This window comes from Pyrus communis, chromosome 17 (genome assembly GCF_041283825.1).
Source record: "Pyrus communis isolate YQ-2024b chromosome 17, ASM4128382v1, whole genome shotgun sequence".
Taxonomy (NCBI): Eukaryota; Viridiplantae; Streptophyta; class Magnoliopsida; order Rosales; family Rosaceae; genus Pyrus; species Pyrus communis.
In genome coordinates this window covers 21,154,832-21,172,518 of record NC_142581.1, presented here as the reverse complement: position 1 = coordinate 21,172,518, position 17,687 = coordinate 21,154,832, and the positions used below count along the sequence as shown (strand labels likewise).

The window sequence follows — 17,687 nt, the reverse complement described above, 5'->3', positions numbered from 1 at the left end:
GGTGTTCTTTAATAAGGATTACTAATCCTAATTGGAATCTAGTTATGAATCCTTGTCCAATTGAGAAAACAATTTAAATTCAGTAAACAAACTTCAATTGGGTAAACAAGTTCAATTGGGAAAACCACTCCAATTGGGTAAACCACTAAATCTTCTAACAGAGCCAACATATTGTTGACTTTGAGGTCCGCTCGCCGATGTCATGGGTCATAAATGATCACGATCTTGGCTTGCATTATGCGGTGGTTCGGTTTGAGGACAAGCCTTTATAGATTTCATGTGCTTTTACCTTCTTCTCACCTCCGGCTGGGAGTTCTTCGTTTCCCTTAGGGGGCATTGCCGCCGAATTGGCATCGTCTCCGCAACGTCATAAGTGGGTGTTGGGGCTGGCATAGAGCAGGGCCGTTTCTGGCTATGAATACGGCAGACAGATCGGGGCTCCCAGACTGATGAAGCTAATGAAGTAGACCCGGTCACCAACTCAGTTATGGTCGCCTGGGTACTGCTGGTCCCTGCCAGTGGAATATCCACCCTCTCTAATAAGAGTCAAAGCGGCGTCCATTGGCGACCAACTGCAATGTCATCTATAGAACATAATCACAATAAAGAAGTACTAACTTACAAAAAATTAACTTAATTCTAATAAATCACAGTGATTTCTAAATATTTTATTGAATGACATTATTTCAAAAAATTTACAAAACATTTCTAATATTCCCTATTACTTGACAAATTTCTAATACTGCCTACAAAGTACAAATATCCTATACATTTCTAGTTTTCCTTCAAATTTCTAATATTTCCTACAAATTAAAAAAATTTCAAATATTTCCTACAAATTTCTAGTATTCCTTCAAAGTTCTAATATTTCCTACAAATTTAAAAATTTTAAATATTTCCTACCAATTACAAAGGTTTCCTACCAATTTCCTTCAAATTTCTAATATTTCCTATTGTCACATCCTGGCCCGGGGCGGATCACTTCCCGGGCTCGCTCCACTACCGTAGCACGATATTGTCCGCTTTGGGCTTACCATTCCCTCACGGTTTTATTTTTGGGAACTCACGAGCAACTTCCCAGTGGGTCACCCATCATGGGATTGCTCTAGCCCTCTTCTCGCTTAACTTCGGAGTTCCTACGGAACCCGAAGCCAGTGAGCTCCCAAAAGGCCTCGTGCTAGGTAGGGATGAGAATATATATTTAAGGATCACTCCCCTAGGCGATGTGGGATGTCACACCTATACAAATTTAAAAATTTCTAATATTTCCTATATAAATTTCTAATATTTCCTACAAAATTACAAGTTTCCAACATTTCCTACAAAATTCACAATTTTCACTAATTTCATAAGTTTCACTATTTCACAAATTTCACAATTTTCCTACCAATACATCAAAACCCAAGATTTTGCACATGCAACTAATATAAAACAAAGAGATGAGCAAACATACCTTTGGGGCAGAGAGAGAGAGATAGCACATAGAGGGCAGAGGGAGAGCATAGAGAGAGAAAGAATATCGATATATCAGCAAAGGCACAAGGAAAAAGAAGGCTCTCGGCCTGATATAAAATATCACCAAAAGTTGCAAAAGTTTTAAAATTGTGAAACGTGTATTTTGACATAATTGATTTGTTGGGCAAAAGTTGCATAGAAATGTCCACCTGGTTTAATTTTGTGCGAAAATAAATGGTGGGAAAATAACTCTGCTCGACAAATTTTATGATATTTCGTCGGGCAAATACTCTAGCATAGGGGAAAATATGATATTTTGGGAAAAAATGGGGGAAATTTGAAAGTTTACCCGACGAATGTAGTATTCTTGTCCGATGAACTTTGTAAATTTCGTCGGGCAAACACCAAATATTTTCCCATTTTTTTTATCCTAAGTGATTAAAAGATTATCCAATTTGATTAGGTCAATTCAGTGAGTGGTTTTACTCTCAAGTAGCATCCTTGCAAAAATCATTAAAATCAGAGCTAAAATAACCATTAAATCGAGATGAGACGTTTCTAATCGTCGAAGAATTTCGTCCCATTACCTAATGTTTTATGATTTTTGGCTATGCAATCTCGTACTATATTAAAGAAAGTGTGATGATTGGATCATTTAAATTAGTTTCATAGATTGTATATCCTGTCTAAACAATAGATTCAACAAAAACTTAGAGTTTATTTTATAATTCTATTAAGTAGAGCGTAAGATTTGTCATAACCACTAATGTAAATATTTTAAATTGATGATTGGGTTTGTTCATCGTATTTTTCTAGGGTCGAGGAATGTAGTTGCAAAATAACCGTTAAATGGGATGATTCGTTTCTAACCATCAAAGAATTTTGTCCCATTATCTAATCCATGAAAGTTTATTTTAGGTGATTTTTGGTGCATGTGATCACGTATTATATTAAAAAAATGTGTGACGGTTGGAGGGTTGAAATTAGTTTCGTAGATTGCGTATCCCGTCAAAACAATAGATTCAACAAACACTTAAGAGTTTATTTTATACTTCTATTAAGTAGAATGTAAGATTTTGTGGTAACCAATAGTGTAAATACTTTAAATTGATGATCAGTTCATTCATTGTATTCTTCTAGGGTCTAGGAGTGTAGTTGCAAAAAATCATAAAAAACGAAGCTAAAATAACCATTAAATCGTGATCATATGTTTCTAACTGTCGAAGGATTTAGTCCCATTACCTAATCCCGGAAACTTGCATTCGGGTTTTTGGCATATGCCATCTTGGAGTATATGCCAACTAGATTGACAGTTGGGTTGAAATTAATTTTGCAGACTGTAAAAATTATCGAAGGAATTGAATATGCGAAAATGTTCCTCATTTTTGCCAGATGACATATTTTAGTTTGCCTGACGAATTGTAAACTCTAAACCTAAAATAGACCTTTGCCCGACAAAACTTGAAAGGTTTGTTGCACAAAAGGTGGCATGTTACACACCAATTTTTCCCCTTGGTGCGAAAACTTTGCCCGACGAAGTTCACTTTGCCATTTGAAATGTTTCATTGCCTAAAGTATCTGAAAAAAAATAAAAAAAAAAATAAAAAAAAAAAAAAAAAAAAAAAAAAACAAAACAAAACAAAACGTTGACAACTTTTGCATGACATGTTCTTTTATTCCGTCTAACAAAGTAACTTTACCCGACTAAATACTATTCGTTGGGCAAACTTTCATTGATAATTGGTAATTTCTGGTAGTGTTTGCATCCTGTTAGCCCTTTAGATTATTGATAAATCATATGTTTAAAAAGATTTTGAAATCATTATACAGAAAAACAATTGAAATAAGTTGGATTGGTATATAATTGAGTGCTACTACATTACCCAAATAGAAAACTATATTGCCACCCCATCGATCTGTTCATAGGTACAACACAACTTAATTTAATCATCATTTTTGTGGTTAAGTATTTGTCCACATATGTTCTAATTGTCTTATTATGACATCACTGCATCAATGGCACCTCTATAAATAAGTCGCAAAAATATCACTGCATAAGTCATTCCCCAAACAACCTCGCAATACCCAGTTGGTTAAGAGAGATTTCACTAGACAGAATGGGGTCAGAAACTCAGCCTAAGCTTCCTGTTATAGATTTATCTGATGAAAACTTGAAGCCCGGTACAGATGCATGGCTCTTGGCATGCAAAGAAATCAAGGATGCACTAGAAGAGTATGGCTGCTTCGAAGCTATTTACCATAAAGTTCCTCTGGAACTTCACAACTCCATTTTTTCTGCGATGGAAGATCTATTTGGTCTTCCATTAGAAACTAAAAAGCAAAAAACCAGTGATAGGCCTTACCATAGCTATTTTGGACAATATTCATTCCTTCCTCTCTACGAATCCTTGGGGGTCGATAATCCAACAACTGTTGAAGGAGCTCAAGGTTTCACAAGCATGATGTGGCCTCAAGGAAATGCCCATTTTTGGTATATTTTGATAAATCAATACACTCTAAATACTTTTTTTTTTTTTCAGTATATACATATTATATATATCCCAAACAAATGTTTATATTGTCAGACTAAGCAAAAATTAACCTATTCAAATTTGCCAGCATAAGCATTTACGTTGACTGAGATTGGGAGGAAAATAATCCCGCATACATATATTTTTCTATAATATATATTATGCCTAATATGGTTTAATCCTGTATTCTTTTGATTAGTGAAACTGCTCATTCCTTCTCAAAGCTGGTAGCAGAATTGAGTCAAATGGTGACAAGAATGGTTTTTGATATGTACGGTGTGCAGTGGCTTTTTGACTCTCACATGGAATCAACTACATACCTGCTTAGATGCTTTAAGTACAGAACACAAGAAGAGAATGAAACCAATGTGGGACTGCATCCTCACACAGACAAGACCTTCATATCCATACTGAATCAAAATCAGGTGAATGGTTTGCAGATTGGAACAAAGGATGGTCAGTGGATTGATGTGGACCCTTCACCCTCATCTTTTCTAATCTTGGCAGGCGATGCATTCATGGTAGGTCACTTTCTTAATTTCAAGCAGTTGATAGGATTTTTACCATCTACAAAAGTAAAGATAAAAATACTTACTTGCAAAAGAACAAGGTTGGCGTAGTATAGTAACTCAAGTAAGATCGTTTCCGCAGGGATTGAATGAATAATTTGTGTTTAAAACCAACTCTTAATTAATTATTTAAAACAAAGGTTGGAAAATGTTGATTTTAGAATTTAATATAATGAAAATGAATTTTAAAATAAAACAATTAAAGAAATTAACTAGATAATAACAATTTAAAGAAAATCAATTTGTAAAAACCTAGGCATCCGCCGTCCCCTTAACAATCCTATGCAATTTTACCAATTACTTATGAATTTCTACATACATGCTTTGAAGGTTAGGTTTTCCTAATGCATATTTTCCTCGTGATGTTCAAACGAAAACGTATATTTGACATGTGACCCGTCTGTGATGTTCAGATCAAATATAAACATGCAAGACTCATTAAGCTTTGTTAAAACCCTTTGAAAAACCATGCAAACCTTAAGAGTGTGATGTTCGCCTTAAGTGAACTTACAATTACTAATCACAAGAAGCCCTCCTCAATTTCAGTGTGATGTTCCAACAGAAATTGCATCAAATTACTTGTCTAAAAACCCTAACGGTCGCGAATCACTAAGACAATTAGATAGTTTAATCACGGTAATTAATAATTCAAAGCAAGCATGCATCCATTCATAAGCAAATTACTAAAATCACATAATCATGCTAAGACTCGGGGCTTCACCATAACAAAAGAACTAGTTAGGAACAATCATAATAAAATATTGAGTTAATTACAAAAAACTACCTCAAGTATGGGTCAAATGACACTTTCATACCTCATCTTTTAAAATTAACAATGTCATACCTCATCTTACGAATTTGTGTCAATGTTATACCTTCCGTTAGCTTGGCCGTTTATTTCTCAGTTAAATGCTGACTTGGCTTGATCCGGGACCCATTTTTATTAAAAAATTAATTAAAAAAATTATTAAAAACAAAAAAAATCATTTAATATTATTTAAATATTAAAATAATAAAGACCCATTTTTTTTTTTTCTTCTCTCTTCTTCTTCTTCCCTCTTCTTCTTCTTCTTCTTCTTCTGCAGGGAGACGAACTGGGCTGCTTTTTTTTTTTTTTTTTCTTCTCTCTTCTTCTTCCCTCTTCTTCCCTCTTCTTCTTCTTCTTCTGCAGGGGGACGAACTGGGCTGCTTTTTTTTTTTTTTTTTTTTGTTCCTTCTCTCTTCTTCTTCTTCCCTCTTGTTCCCTCTTCTTCTTCTTCTTCTTCTGCAGGGGGACGAACTGGTTTTTTTTTTTTTTTTCCTTCTTCTTCTCTCTTCTTCTTCCCTCTTCTTCCCTCTTCTTCTTCTTCTTCTGCAGGGGGACGAACTGGCTTTTTTTTTTTTTTTTTTTTTTTTTTTTCTTCTTCTTCTCTCTTCTTCCCTCTTCTTCTTCTTCTTCTTCTTCTTCTGCAGGGGACGAACTGGGTTTTTTTTTTTTTTCTTCTCTCTTCTTCTTCTTCCCTCTTCTTCTTCTTCTTCTTCTGCAGGGGGACGAACTGGGTAATTATTATTTTTTTTTTCTTCTCTCTTCTTCTGCTTCCTTCTTCTTCTTCTTCTGCGGGTTAGGTTGGGGGGGGGGGTGGGGTTGGGTGGGAGGGGACGGGTTTGCTGTTTTTTTTTTTTTTTTTTTTTCTCTTCTTCTTCTTCTTCTTTCTCCTTCTTCTTTTCTGGGTTGCTGTGTTGCAGGAAGATGATGGGGAAGAGAGAGGGGGGAGATGCACGAAAGGAGAGGGAAGATGATGGCTAATGATTTTTATTTTTTTATGTATTTTTTTATTATTATTTTAATATTTTAATAATATTTAATGATTTTTTTTGTTTTTAATAATTTTTTTATTAATTTTTTAATAAAAATGGGTCCCAGATCAAGCCACGTCAGCATTTAACTGAGAAATAAACGGCCAAACTAACGGAAGGTATAACATTGACACAAATTCGTAAGATGAGGTATGACATTGTCAATTTTAAAAGATGAGGTATGAAAGTGTCATTTGACCCATACTTGAGGTAGTTTTTTGTAATTAACCCTAAAATATTATTAAGAACAAGGATAGAAAACACCTAGAAAATAAACTTGAATTGTCAAAGGCTTGTGCGTTTTCTCCTCTAAACCCTAATGGCTAAAAGCCTTATTTATACTACTCCAAATTAAAACCCTCATAGAAAAGGTTTTCTAAAACTAGGAAATAAAATAACAAACGGATAACTAGAAATTACATTCATATTATGACTAGGAAATTTGCCCATCAAAGAGATAGTCACGTTTCTGGACCTTCAGGACTCTAAAACATGCCCAAAATGACTCAAATTAAATATTAGGACCTCCTCTTCAAGTTCCAAGAAGAGTCCAAGTCCAAAATCCATCATCTTCCAGCCCGAAAGTCGCAAATAAGCTCTGCAGCCCAATAATCTGCCAGCACTGCAAGCTGGGCATAAATTAATTCACCACGATCTGATGCTTCGGGATAAAATGATGAAATTTTGATACAATCTTCTCAACAGATTCACGAACTTGCTCCAATTGGAATCACTAAAAAATTCCACCATTTGATTACTTTATACTCAAAATAAGTTCACGTATCCTACATTAAAAACACATAGCAAAGCATCAAAATCTCACCAAAATAATAACCAAAATATACCAAGAATAGGGAATAATATATAGTATAAAATCGACTCATCAGCAGTTAATGCGTGATTGATAGAGTTTTTATCTTTTGTTTGTTGGTTTGATTTATGAACTGGAATATTGATTTATTAGTACGTGTATACAGTTTACAACGAGTCATACATAATTAGGTATTGCACTCGTCATTCAAGGAAGTCAAACATGAGATGAGACAAGTGGGAAGAAATAACATTAGAACATACTACAAATATAGATCTTTTTAATCCCAAATATATGCCTCAATGCACTTTTCCTTTCTCTTGTTTTCACTTGGCAGGCATGGAGCAATGACAGAGTACCCTCTTGTGATCATCAAGTCACCATGAAAGAGAACAAAACTAGATACTCCCTAGGACTGTTCGCATTCAAAAGTGGGATTATACAAGTACCTGAAGAGCTAATTGATGAGAAGCATCCCTTATTGTATAAGCCATTTGATCATTTCAGTTTCCTTGACTTCGATCGAACACCAGAGGCAAGGAAATTGAAGTGTTCTATCAAAGCCTACTGTGGTGTGTGAGATCTCTTTTGATCTAGAGGGATTGCCTTCTTACTTTGCATAATAACTCCCTGAAACGTTGGCTTTTATATCTGTTGTGCTTCTAAGTGTGGGTTTATTGCTGCTTTTCTTGTGAATGTAATACAGCTTGTGAGGGTTGTTGATCTTAATTCCTTCTTGGATTCTGCTAAATAAAAAAGTTATTATGGTGTGTTTTTGATAATCTTTTTCTCTTCTTGGATTAAAATATTGTCCATTAGATTTAAACATGACACTACTCAAGTATAAAGTGGACGAATGTTGCCATTAGACCAAATTGTTGGGTCATATGCTTTTGATTGAGATGAAGAGGAAATTTTTTAACCATGACAATACCAAAAAATTGTACTTAGACGTTTAGTCTCCCTTCCCTGGCTCGGGTTTTTGGATAAGCATATAACTAAAAATACTTTATAGCGAAATTACTATGGTTTTTCTTATGTAAGCCCATGATAATATCATACTTCGGAAAAAGTATGTCAAACTCAATGCTTTAAAGCAAAACCCAATTTACTTTGTACACCTTGCAGTGTTTGTTATTATTAAAGATAGACTACATGTGATATGAATAAGACGGATCACCTTACAACACATATTCACAAATGGCTTCATGGAGAGCAAGTAGTTTTTGAGTGATCAAAATATGTAACAACTAATGTTTGCTATGTGAAGCACCTTGAGATCTTCAAGAACCACCTCAAGTTTCCTCTAAAACCCAACAGAGTCTTGAGGATCTCGACGCCCCTTGCTAGTTTGATCCATCTTTAACTTTAATACCAGTTATGCAGGTCCAATCGATTTCTACATAAAAATCCAGCACAGTCAACCCTAAAGTTAAGATATATTCAAAATCATTTTATTTACGAAAAAGAAAATTCAATACACTCCATATTCAAAATCATTTTATTTACGAAAAAGAAAATTCAATACACTCCATATTCAAAATCATTTTATTTACGAAAAAGAAAATTCAATACACTCCGACCCGTCCAATAACAGCAATCACTTCACAACTACACTAATGAATTATCCAAGCATTCCAACATAAGCTTACGTGTGAGAGTGAAAAAACACTTATTTACGGCACCACCCTTTAAAACTCATTTCTATTCCCACTTTGTTCCAAAAAACTTAAATTTTCTCACTTTAACACTTGGAAAATCAAATCCTATCTCACATATTGACTCCCATAACATCATCAGTTTTATTAAAATACTGATGTGTCATGAAATGAGACCCACTTAACACTTTGAAGAAAAAAAAAATGTAATATTAGGAAAACTAAATTTGAAGACAAAACTTGTAAACTAAATAATGTGTCACCAAACTATAATTAAAGCCATATATTTATCAAGAAGAAAAATCCATCGATGAATTAATTCTCTGGATTATAATAATTTGAAAAGGAAGGGGATTTAACAAGTAGGTGGGTTTACTTGGCAAATGATTGAAATATCTATTTTTTGTTTTTAGGGTTCTTCGGTTCTCTGTGGCCTTTCTTGACGGAGAATAAGGTGGGTAATTGGGACTTGTTGGAACTTATGGGATGTATAGTCCCTCAACGGCCAGCAACTTAAGTGAAAGTGTTGTGCTAGGATAGCACCAAACCACGCGGAACCAAATCAAGCTAACCCACAGAAAATATATCAAATGAAATGCAAGAACAATATAGAAAATAACACCAAGATTTTAACGAGGTTCCTCCACAGTCAGTGTAACTGGAGTACGTCCTCGGAGCAGTAGGAGCTCACCCAATAATCCACTATCAACCAAATGGGAGTTTACAAAGTGTTGGCAATCTCACAACCCAAAAGCCCAATACACCCAATAGCTCTCACACACCAAAGAAACAAAATAGAGAAAGAAATATAATGAATAATTTCTTCTCTATACATATAGCTCAAAGCTATTACAACAACAACTACTTTGGTGGATGATTACTAACCAATTGAAGCAGCAACTTGTTCTTCTTTTTGGGCTCTCTGCAAGACTGCAATCAGAAATTGCTCTCTGCAAAGAAGAAACTCTTTCTTCTCTCTTGTTTTTCCAAAACCGAAAAAAACTCAGCTCTCTTTCTTCTCTCCCTCTTTTTCACAACCGAAAACAATGAGCTCTTCTCCCTATATACCGAAAAGAAAAAGCTCTCACGGGTGTTATCCCCTTTTTTCTCCCCAAAACAAGGAAGGTGTTTCCCACCTTCTTTTGTTTATAATTTTTATAGCCAAAGTTGTTTGGATTGTTGTGTAGCCGAAAACAATGCAAGTTGGCCACTATCCAACAATCTCCACCTTGGCCAAATTCCAAAAAACGCCATGACAAGCCAACCAACACAATTGATACACAACATTCCCAATCACTAGCAAAAGAACAACTAATGCCGAGCCAAATGCTCCAAAACTCCTACTGCTCAACGCCTTCTTTATATAGGCAAAATGTGAGCCAAGTTCAAGCAATGAACAAACTTGGCTACACCAACAACCTTAGTCAACATATCAGCGGGGTTGTCTTTAGTTGGAATCTTCTGGAGAATGATTTCTCCTTCACCAACAACTTCACGAACAAAGTGATAACGCACATCTATGTGCTTGGTCCTCGCATGATGAACCTGATACTTAGCCAAATAAATGGCACTCTGACTATCACAATGCACCTCCACCTACTTCTGATCAACCCCCAAATCTCTAATCAGCCCATGTATCCAAATGGCCTCCTTTATAGCTTCAGCAACTGCCATATATTCAGCCTCTGTAGTAGACAAAGCAACAGACGACTGCAAAATGGACTTCCAACAAACTGGCCCTTTAGCCATAGTAAACACATAGCCTGTAGTAGACTTCCTTCCATCCAGATCACCTGCATAATCTGAATCAACATAACCAACAGCAAAATGACCAATACCAGAGTCATCCCTCTCAAAGCATAAACCAACATCTCGAGTACCATGGAGATACCTCAATATCCACTTAGCTGCATTCCAATGCTCTTTACCAGGATTATGCATATATCGACTCACCATGCCAACTGCATGAGCAATATCCGGTCTAGAGCATACCATTGCATACATCAAACTACCAACCAAATTTGCATATGGTATATTTTTCATTTGTAGCTTCTCCTTATCAGCTTTAGGACATTGTAGAGAACTCAATTTAAAATGAGGAGCCAAAGGGGTACTAACCGGTTTAGTTGAATCATGAACTCCAAACTTCCGAATCAACTTCTCAAGGTATTGTCTTTGATTCAAACAAACCAAACCCTTCTCTCTGTCTCTAGTGATCTCCATGCCAAGGATCTTCTTTGCTTCACCAAGATCCTTCATCTCGAACTCATTCTTCATTTGATTCTTCAATTTATCAATCTCTTCGACATTATTTGAGGCAATCAACATATCATCAACATATATCAACAAATAAATGAAAGACCCTTCTTGCAACTTCTTGAAGTACACACAATGATCATATTGACTTCTAGAATAATTTTGGCCTCTCCTAAATTTATCAAACCTCAAATACCATTGTCTTGGAGATTGCTTCAAGCCATAAAGTGATTTCTTCAACTTGCAAAACAAATTCTCTTTCCCTTTCACTTTATACCCATCCGGTTGACACATATAGATCTCTTCATTCAAATCACCATGTAGGAAAGCCGTTTTCACATCGAGTTGCACAAGCTCAAGATCATATTGTGCAACAAGAGCTAACATAATACGAATTGAGGAGTGCTTCACAACTGGAGAAAAAATTTCATTGTAGTCAATGCCTTCCTTTTGTGCATACCCTTTAGCAACTAATCTTGCTTTGAATCTTACATTGCTTTTCTCATCAGCATTTTCTTTCTTGGCATACACCCATTTACAACCAATAGCTTTCTTACCCTTAGGCAATTTAGCTAACTCCCAAGTCTTGTTCTTCAAGAGAGAATTCATCTCATCACCCATGGCATTGCGCCACTTCTCCTTTTCCTCACTCTCAATGGCTTCCTCAAAATTGGATGGAATCTCATCAGTGATAATAGGAAGAGCAAAAGCAACATAGTCACTATATCAAGCTGGCTTGGTAATTTGTCTTTTTCCTCTGTTCTTGGCAATAGACTCTTGAGGTGAAACTTGCTCTTCAACTTGAATAGAATCTTCAAGTTCAACTTCTTCAACATCATCATGGTCTCCCACTTCTTCACTTGTAGTGGCTTCGACATCAGCGGAAATAGGATTTGAAGTACTAGAGGCAACTTTCTCAAGCTCCACCTGTTGGACATCTTTCACATTCTTTTCAGAGTCTCTGAACATATTTTCTTCATCAAATGTCACATCTCTGCTGATTACAAGTTTCTTCATCTCCGGGCACCATAACCTGTAACCTTTGACACCACTACTAAAACCAAGAAAGATAGCCTTTTTGGCTCTAGGATCAAGTTTATTTTCAGTTACATGAAAATAAGCAGGTGAACCAAAAATACGAATATAATCATAATCATTAGAAGGTTTTCCAGTCCATACCTCCATTGGCGTCTTACCCTGAACAGCAGCTGAAGGTAATCGGTTGATGATGTGACATGCATAAGTAACTGCCTCTGCCCAAAACGACTTGCTCAAACCCGACTGAGACAACATGCATCTGACCTTCTCAAGCAAGGTTCGATTCAATCTTTCTGCAACTCCATTTTGTTGTGGAGTTCCCCGGACACTAAAATGTCTCACAATCCCTTCCTCTTTGCAAACTTTAAGGAAAGGATCGGATGTGTATTCACCACCATTATCCGATCTCAAAATCTTAATCTTTCTCCCAGTCTGGTTCTCAACCATTTTCTTCCAACCCAAGAAAATGCTCAACACCTCACTCTTGTGCTTCATAGTGTAGACCCAAGACCTTCTTGAATAATCATCAACAAAGGTCACGAACCAATGTCTACCACTCAAAGAAGGAGTCTTTGTAGGACCCCAAACATCCGAATGCACATAATCAAGAATGCCCTTCGTCTGATGTACAGCAGTACCAAACTTCACTCTAGTTTGCTTCCCCAAGACACAATGCTCATAGAAATCAAGCTTACAAGTCGTGGCACCTTTTAGAAGACCTTGTTTCACAAGCCCTTGTAGAGCTTTCTCACCGGCATGGCCTAATCTCATATGCCACAATCTAGTAGTATCAGAATCGGATGTGCCCATATTTTCTGAGACTACAGATGCTTCACCTGTCACAGTGCTTCCTTGCAATAAATACAAATGGCCACATCGAGGAGCTTTCATCACAACAAGTGCACCATAAGTCACCTTCAATGTCTGCCCATCTGAATGAAACCTGAAGCCCTTGGCTTCCAAAGTTCCCAAAGAAATAAGATTTTTCTTCAAATTCGGTACATACCGAACACCTGTCAACTCTTTAACCATGCCATCATGCAACTTCAAACGAACTGTACCAATCCCTTTTGTTGTGCAAGGATTGTCATCTCCCATGAACACAACACCGCCATCAAACTCTTTCAAGCTTGAAAACCAATCCTTGTGAGGAGTCATATGATGAGTACAACCCATATCCAACACCCACTTAGTAGTACAATCAAATGATGAGGAAGTGGTTAAAACAAAATCAGGAAAATCTGTTTCAACTTCAGCAACATTAGCTTCAGAACTTTCTTTACCTTTGGTCTTCAATTTAGGACAATCTTTCTTCCAATGGCCTTTATTACGACAAAAGGCACATTCATCCCTTTCCAAAGGTTTTCTACCTTTAGAGTTTCCTCTAGGTCGAGACTGTGATTTTTTCCTACTAGAAGATGATCTTCTCTCCGATGATCTACCTCTAACAAATAAAGCTTCCGAGGTACTATCATGATTTTTATCTCTATGCCTCATTTTATAATTCATCAAGGCATTTGACACATCTTCAAATTTCACAGTTTCTTTACCATGCATAATAGTGATAACAAAATGCTCATAAGAGTCCGGCAAGGAATTCAACAATATTAAGGCCTTATCTTCATCCTTAATATCCTCATCTAAATTTAACAAGTCGGCAATCAACTTATTAAAAGCATCAAGGTGTCTAATCATTTTTGTACCTTCTTTGTATTGGAAGCGGTAGAGCTTTTTCTTCAAGTGTAGCCGGTTCTCTGCACTCTTCGTCATATACTTGTCTTCCAATTTTTGCCACAACACACTTGCCAATGTCTCCCGCATCACAAAATACTTCTGAGTTTTTGCAAGGCACAACCGAATTGAAGAGCAAGCCCACAAATTTAATTTCTCCCATTCCGGCTTCGACATAGCTTCCGGCTTCTCTCCCAAAGCGGCAAGTAGATCTTGTTGAGCCAACACATCTTTGACCTCACATTGCCACATCCCAAAGTTGTTTGTGCCATCAAACTTTTCAACTTCGAACTTTACATTTTGCACCGTAGTTCTTGCAAATCCGGAGCTGCTTCCAAAAGGATTCTCATCTTGCCGGTCTGACATTTTTGGCAATTAGACAGTACCCAAGAGCAACCAGTGCTCTGATACCAATTGTTGTGCTAGGATAGCACCAAACCACGCAGAACCAAATCAAGCTAACCCACAGAAAATATATCAAATGAAATGCAAGAACAATATAGAAAATAACACCAAGATTTTAACGAGGTTCCTCCACAGTCAACTGGAGTACGTCCTTGGAGCAGTAGGAGCTCACCCAATAATCCACTATCAACCAAATGGGAGTTTACAAAGTGTTGGCAATCTCACAACCCAAAAGCCCAATACACCCAATAGCTCTCACACACCAAAGAAACAAAATAGAGAAAGAAATATAATGAATAATTTCTTCTCTATACATATAGCTCAAAGCTATTACAACAACAACTACTTTGGTGGATGATTACTAACCAATTGAAGTAGCAACTTGTTCTTCTTTTTGGGCTCTCTGTAAGACTGCAATCAGAAATTGCTCTCTGCAAAGAAGAAACTCTTTCTTCTCTCTTGTTTTTCCAAAACCGAAAAAAACTCAGCTCTCTTTCTTCTCTCCCTCTTTTTCACAACCAAAAACAATGAGCTATTCTCCCTATATACCGAAAAGAAAAAGCTCTCACGGGTGTTATCCCCTTTTTTCTCCCCAAAACAAGGAAGGTGTTTCCCACCTTCTTTTGTTTATAATTTTTATAGCCAAAGTTGTTTGGATTGTTGTGTAGCCGAAAGCAATGCAAGTTGGCCACTATCCAACAGAAAGAACCAATATCAATGAGTTTTTCTCACTCATTATTAAACAAGAATTGGTCTTAACCGATGGACCAAAGCCCTTCTGTTCATATTAACCTGTTAAAAATTGACCTTGGGGCTCGGAAATTTAACAGCTGGTTTTTGCATTTTTTTCTTGTTCGATTCAGTTTTTTCCCGAAAGAATTAAGATTGTTACCGGTTCAAACAGTTGCAACCGTTAACAGTCACAACTGCATCTAACAGTTAACAGTCACAACTGCATCTAACAGTTATATATAACAGTTGGGTTAAGCCATTGTATATCATAAATGTAATCATCAATTGAAAACGTTTCCTTCCTGTTATTTCCCTAAAATACACTTTTCATTTTACCAATAATTCAGGTTCGAGTGCAAGAATTTGGATTAGATAGTTGTATCATGCAAGATAGACGTCCACAAACTACTGCAATAGTTTGCAGGGCATATTTATGTCTTAGGAGATTGCTACTACAAATCTCTATCTTTGAAGAAACATGTTAGTAATATATGTTGTGATTCTATTTATAACTTCATTTAAATATACATTGTGGATACAAATTTCTGCCGTATCTTCCTTTCACGAAAATGCATATTTGATTATGGCCAAAAACCTCACGAGCCCACGATGATTTTTTTTGTTGGGGGGGGGGGGCGGCCTTTGGCCCAAGTATCTCTAATGCTAAAGTTAGAATTCTGAGAAGAACGTATTTAGGAGTTTGTGGGTAGTAAATGACTTAGCATCTTAGTGGGTAAGTGGGGTATTTATAGGAGGGTGGCCGGCCCTAAGGGTGAGGAGAGTGGTCAGCCCTTTATGATGGTGATGGGAGAATAATTGCAAGATATTTTTTCACATAATATCTTGCAATTAACATGGTAGTTATTCCTAAATTAAATAGGAAGTTTTGGGAGTTATCTTTTGAATAAAATCAATAAGGAATGGATGAGGGAAATTTGAATAAATTCTATATTGATTACCTTTGACTCTTCCTTAATTAAACCGTTAATGTCCGTTCCATGTGTGTGGGAATCCCGACGTGCCTTGAGGGTAAGCTCGTCTTTTCACCCAAAAATTCATGTGTCGCCTCCATGAGTTTTTGGATTGTGTTTGGCTCCACAAATGCCCCCCACACCTGCTGAGCTACTCATAGGAAAGTGCAGTAAGTGTAAAAATCTCCAATTGCTTAAGGAAACATAAGATTGTTTCCTATTTTGATGCAGATTTCCACTTTGGTTTGAAGTTAGATCATTCTAGGAAAGGGAAATAAATTATCTCTAAAGTCTATTTAAGTCTACCTTAAATAGAGGATTAAATTAACTTTGGAGAGCAATTATTTAACCCTACAAGAAAGAGAGAAAGTTAGAGGATATTTGTTCCCCCTCCCTAAGCCTGGCAAATGAGTCATGTTTATCGTGTTTCGTGTCATTTTCGTGTAACACCTATTATCTTTGTTGATGCACAAAATCAGTGAGGACTTTGGTACAACAGAAAGTGTGAAGTTTATGACCTTCGCTAGATTGCTCTGGTCATTAGTGTGGATACGTATGTAAATGGATAGAGACAGGGAAGCAAATAACACAAGATGTACGTGGTTCATCCAGATTGGCTACGTCCACGAAGTAGAGGAGTTCTCATTAGTTGTGAAGGGTTTACACAAATACATAGGTTCAAGCTCTCTTTTAGTGAGTTCTAGTGAATAGTTTAGTACAAATGATATTAGGGATTATTGTGGGAGAATGATCCCTTTTTATAGAAGAGAGTTTCTAGCTTTGTTCTAACATTGACACGTGTCGTGTTGTGATTGGTCTCTGATATCGACACGTGTTGCGCTATGATTGGCCTCTGATACCGACGTGTGTCGTGTTGTGATTGGCCTCCTGGTTGGAGGAAAAGTCTTATGGGTCCTTGACGGTATGCTGTTGACCGATGCTTAGTAGTTTCGGGATTGGTCAAGTATGGTACAAACAGTACTCCCTTAAGTTCCCGAGTGAGGGAAGCTCCTCGGTTGGGGACTTGCAAGATCCAAGCCATTGAGTAATCACGAAACTTCCAAGTACCAAAGTGTGGTGTCGCCTTCACTTGCCTTCTCTGTCCTGTAAGTAGATGTGGCATCTTCTCTTGGAAGTATTTTTCCTTCATCTAGGAGTGGTATCTTTAGTTGGCGTTCACGCACAAGATAATGTATCATTTTCATTTGAAGCTTACTTGTAGTTTCAGGTTTGGTCAAGTTCGATACAAACCATATAGTAGGAGTCCCCCAAGTCTCTAAGAAAGGAGATCTACCGAAGGAGGTGACAGACAAGGTAAACAATCAGGGTTCCAAGCAATCAGTCTCAGATCGGTAGGTTGATCTTGGGTTCCAGCTGATTGTACTCATTCTCCCTGTCTCTCATTCGGCAACAAGGATAAAAAGAAGAAACAGGGAGAAGAGATGATATGAGGTACTCTTGTTTTTGGAGAAGACGGACGAATCGGCACGTGCTTTGTTGTACTTGACTTTCCACAGGTGTATTCTTGAACTGGGCTGGAGGGTTTTTTGGTTTCCTCCAAAGGAGCGAGCCGACTCCAGAATTTGAGGATCAAAACAAGTCCATCAAACCTGGAGTATGTTCGATCCTGATGATATGTGATACTTTTGCTGTTTGACAAAGTAGTAGATGTAGTATGGCAAAGCTTTGTTCTT

The 17,687-nt window shown here is 36.9% G+C and overlaps 1 protein-coding gene across 1 annotated transcript; it reads left to right on the top strand.

Moving 5' to 3' along the window:
• The first annotated feature begins 3,517 nt into the window (after nt 1–3,517).
• On the top strand, nt 3,518–7,984 carry LOC137749436 (putative 2-oxoglutarate-dependent dioxygenase AOP1). Its single transcript, XM_068489530.2, has 3 exons — nt 3,518–3,946; nt 4,186–4,507; nt 7,540–7,984. Exons 1-3 carry the CDS (start codon nt 3,573–3,575, stop codon nt 7,780–7,782), a joined length of 939 nt encoding a protein of 312 aa, XP_068345631.1. The 5' UTR covers nt 3,518–3,572; the 3' UTR covers nt 7,783–7,984.
• Nucleotides 7,985–17,687: the final 9,703 nt, after the last annotated feature.

What these genes read in the sequence shown, in the direction of transcription:
- LOC137749436 (XM_068489530.2), top strand. Translation starts at nt 3,573, where the DNA reads ATGGGGTCAGAAACTCAGCCTAAGCTTCCTGTTATAGATTTATCTGAT. An exon ending in CAAGGAAATGCCCATTTTTG is followed by an intron (nt 3,947 to 4,185) that starts GTATATTTTGAT and finishes TCTTTTGATTAG; the next exon opens with TGAAACTGCTCATTCCTTCT. An exon ending in TGGCAGGCGATGCATTCATG is followed by an intron (nt 4,508 to 7,539) that starts GTAGGTCACTTT and finishes TTCACTTGGCAG; the next exon opens with GCATGGAGCAATGACAGAGT.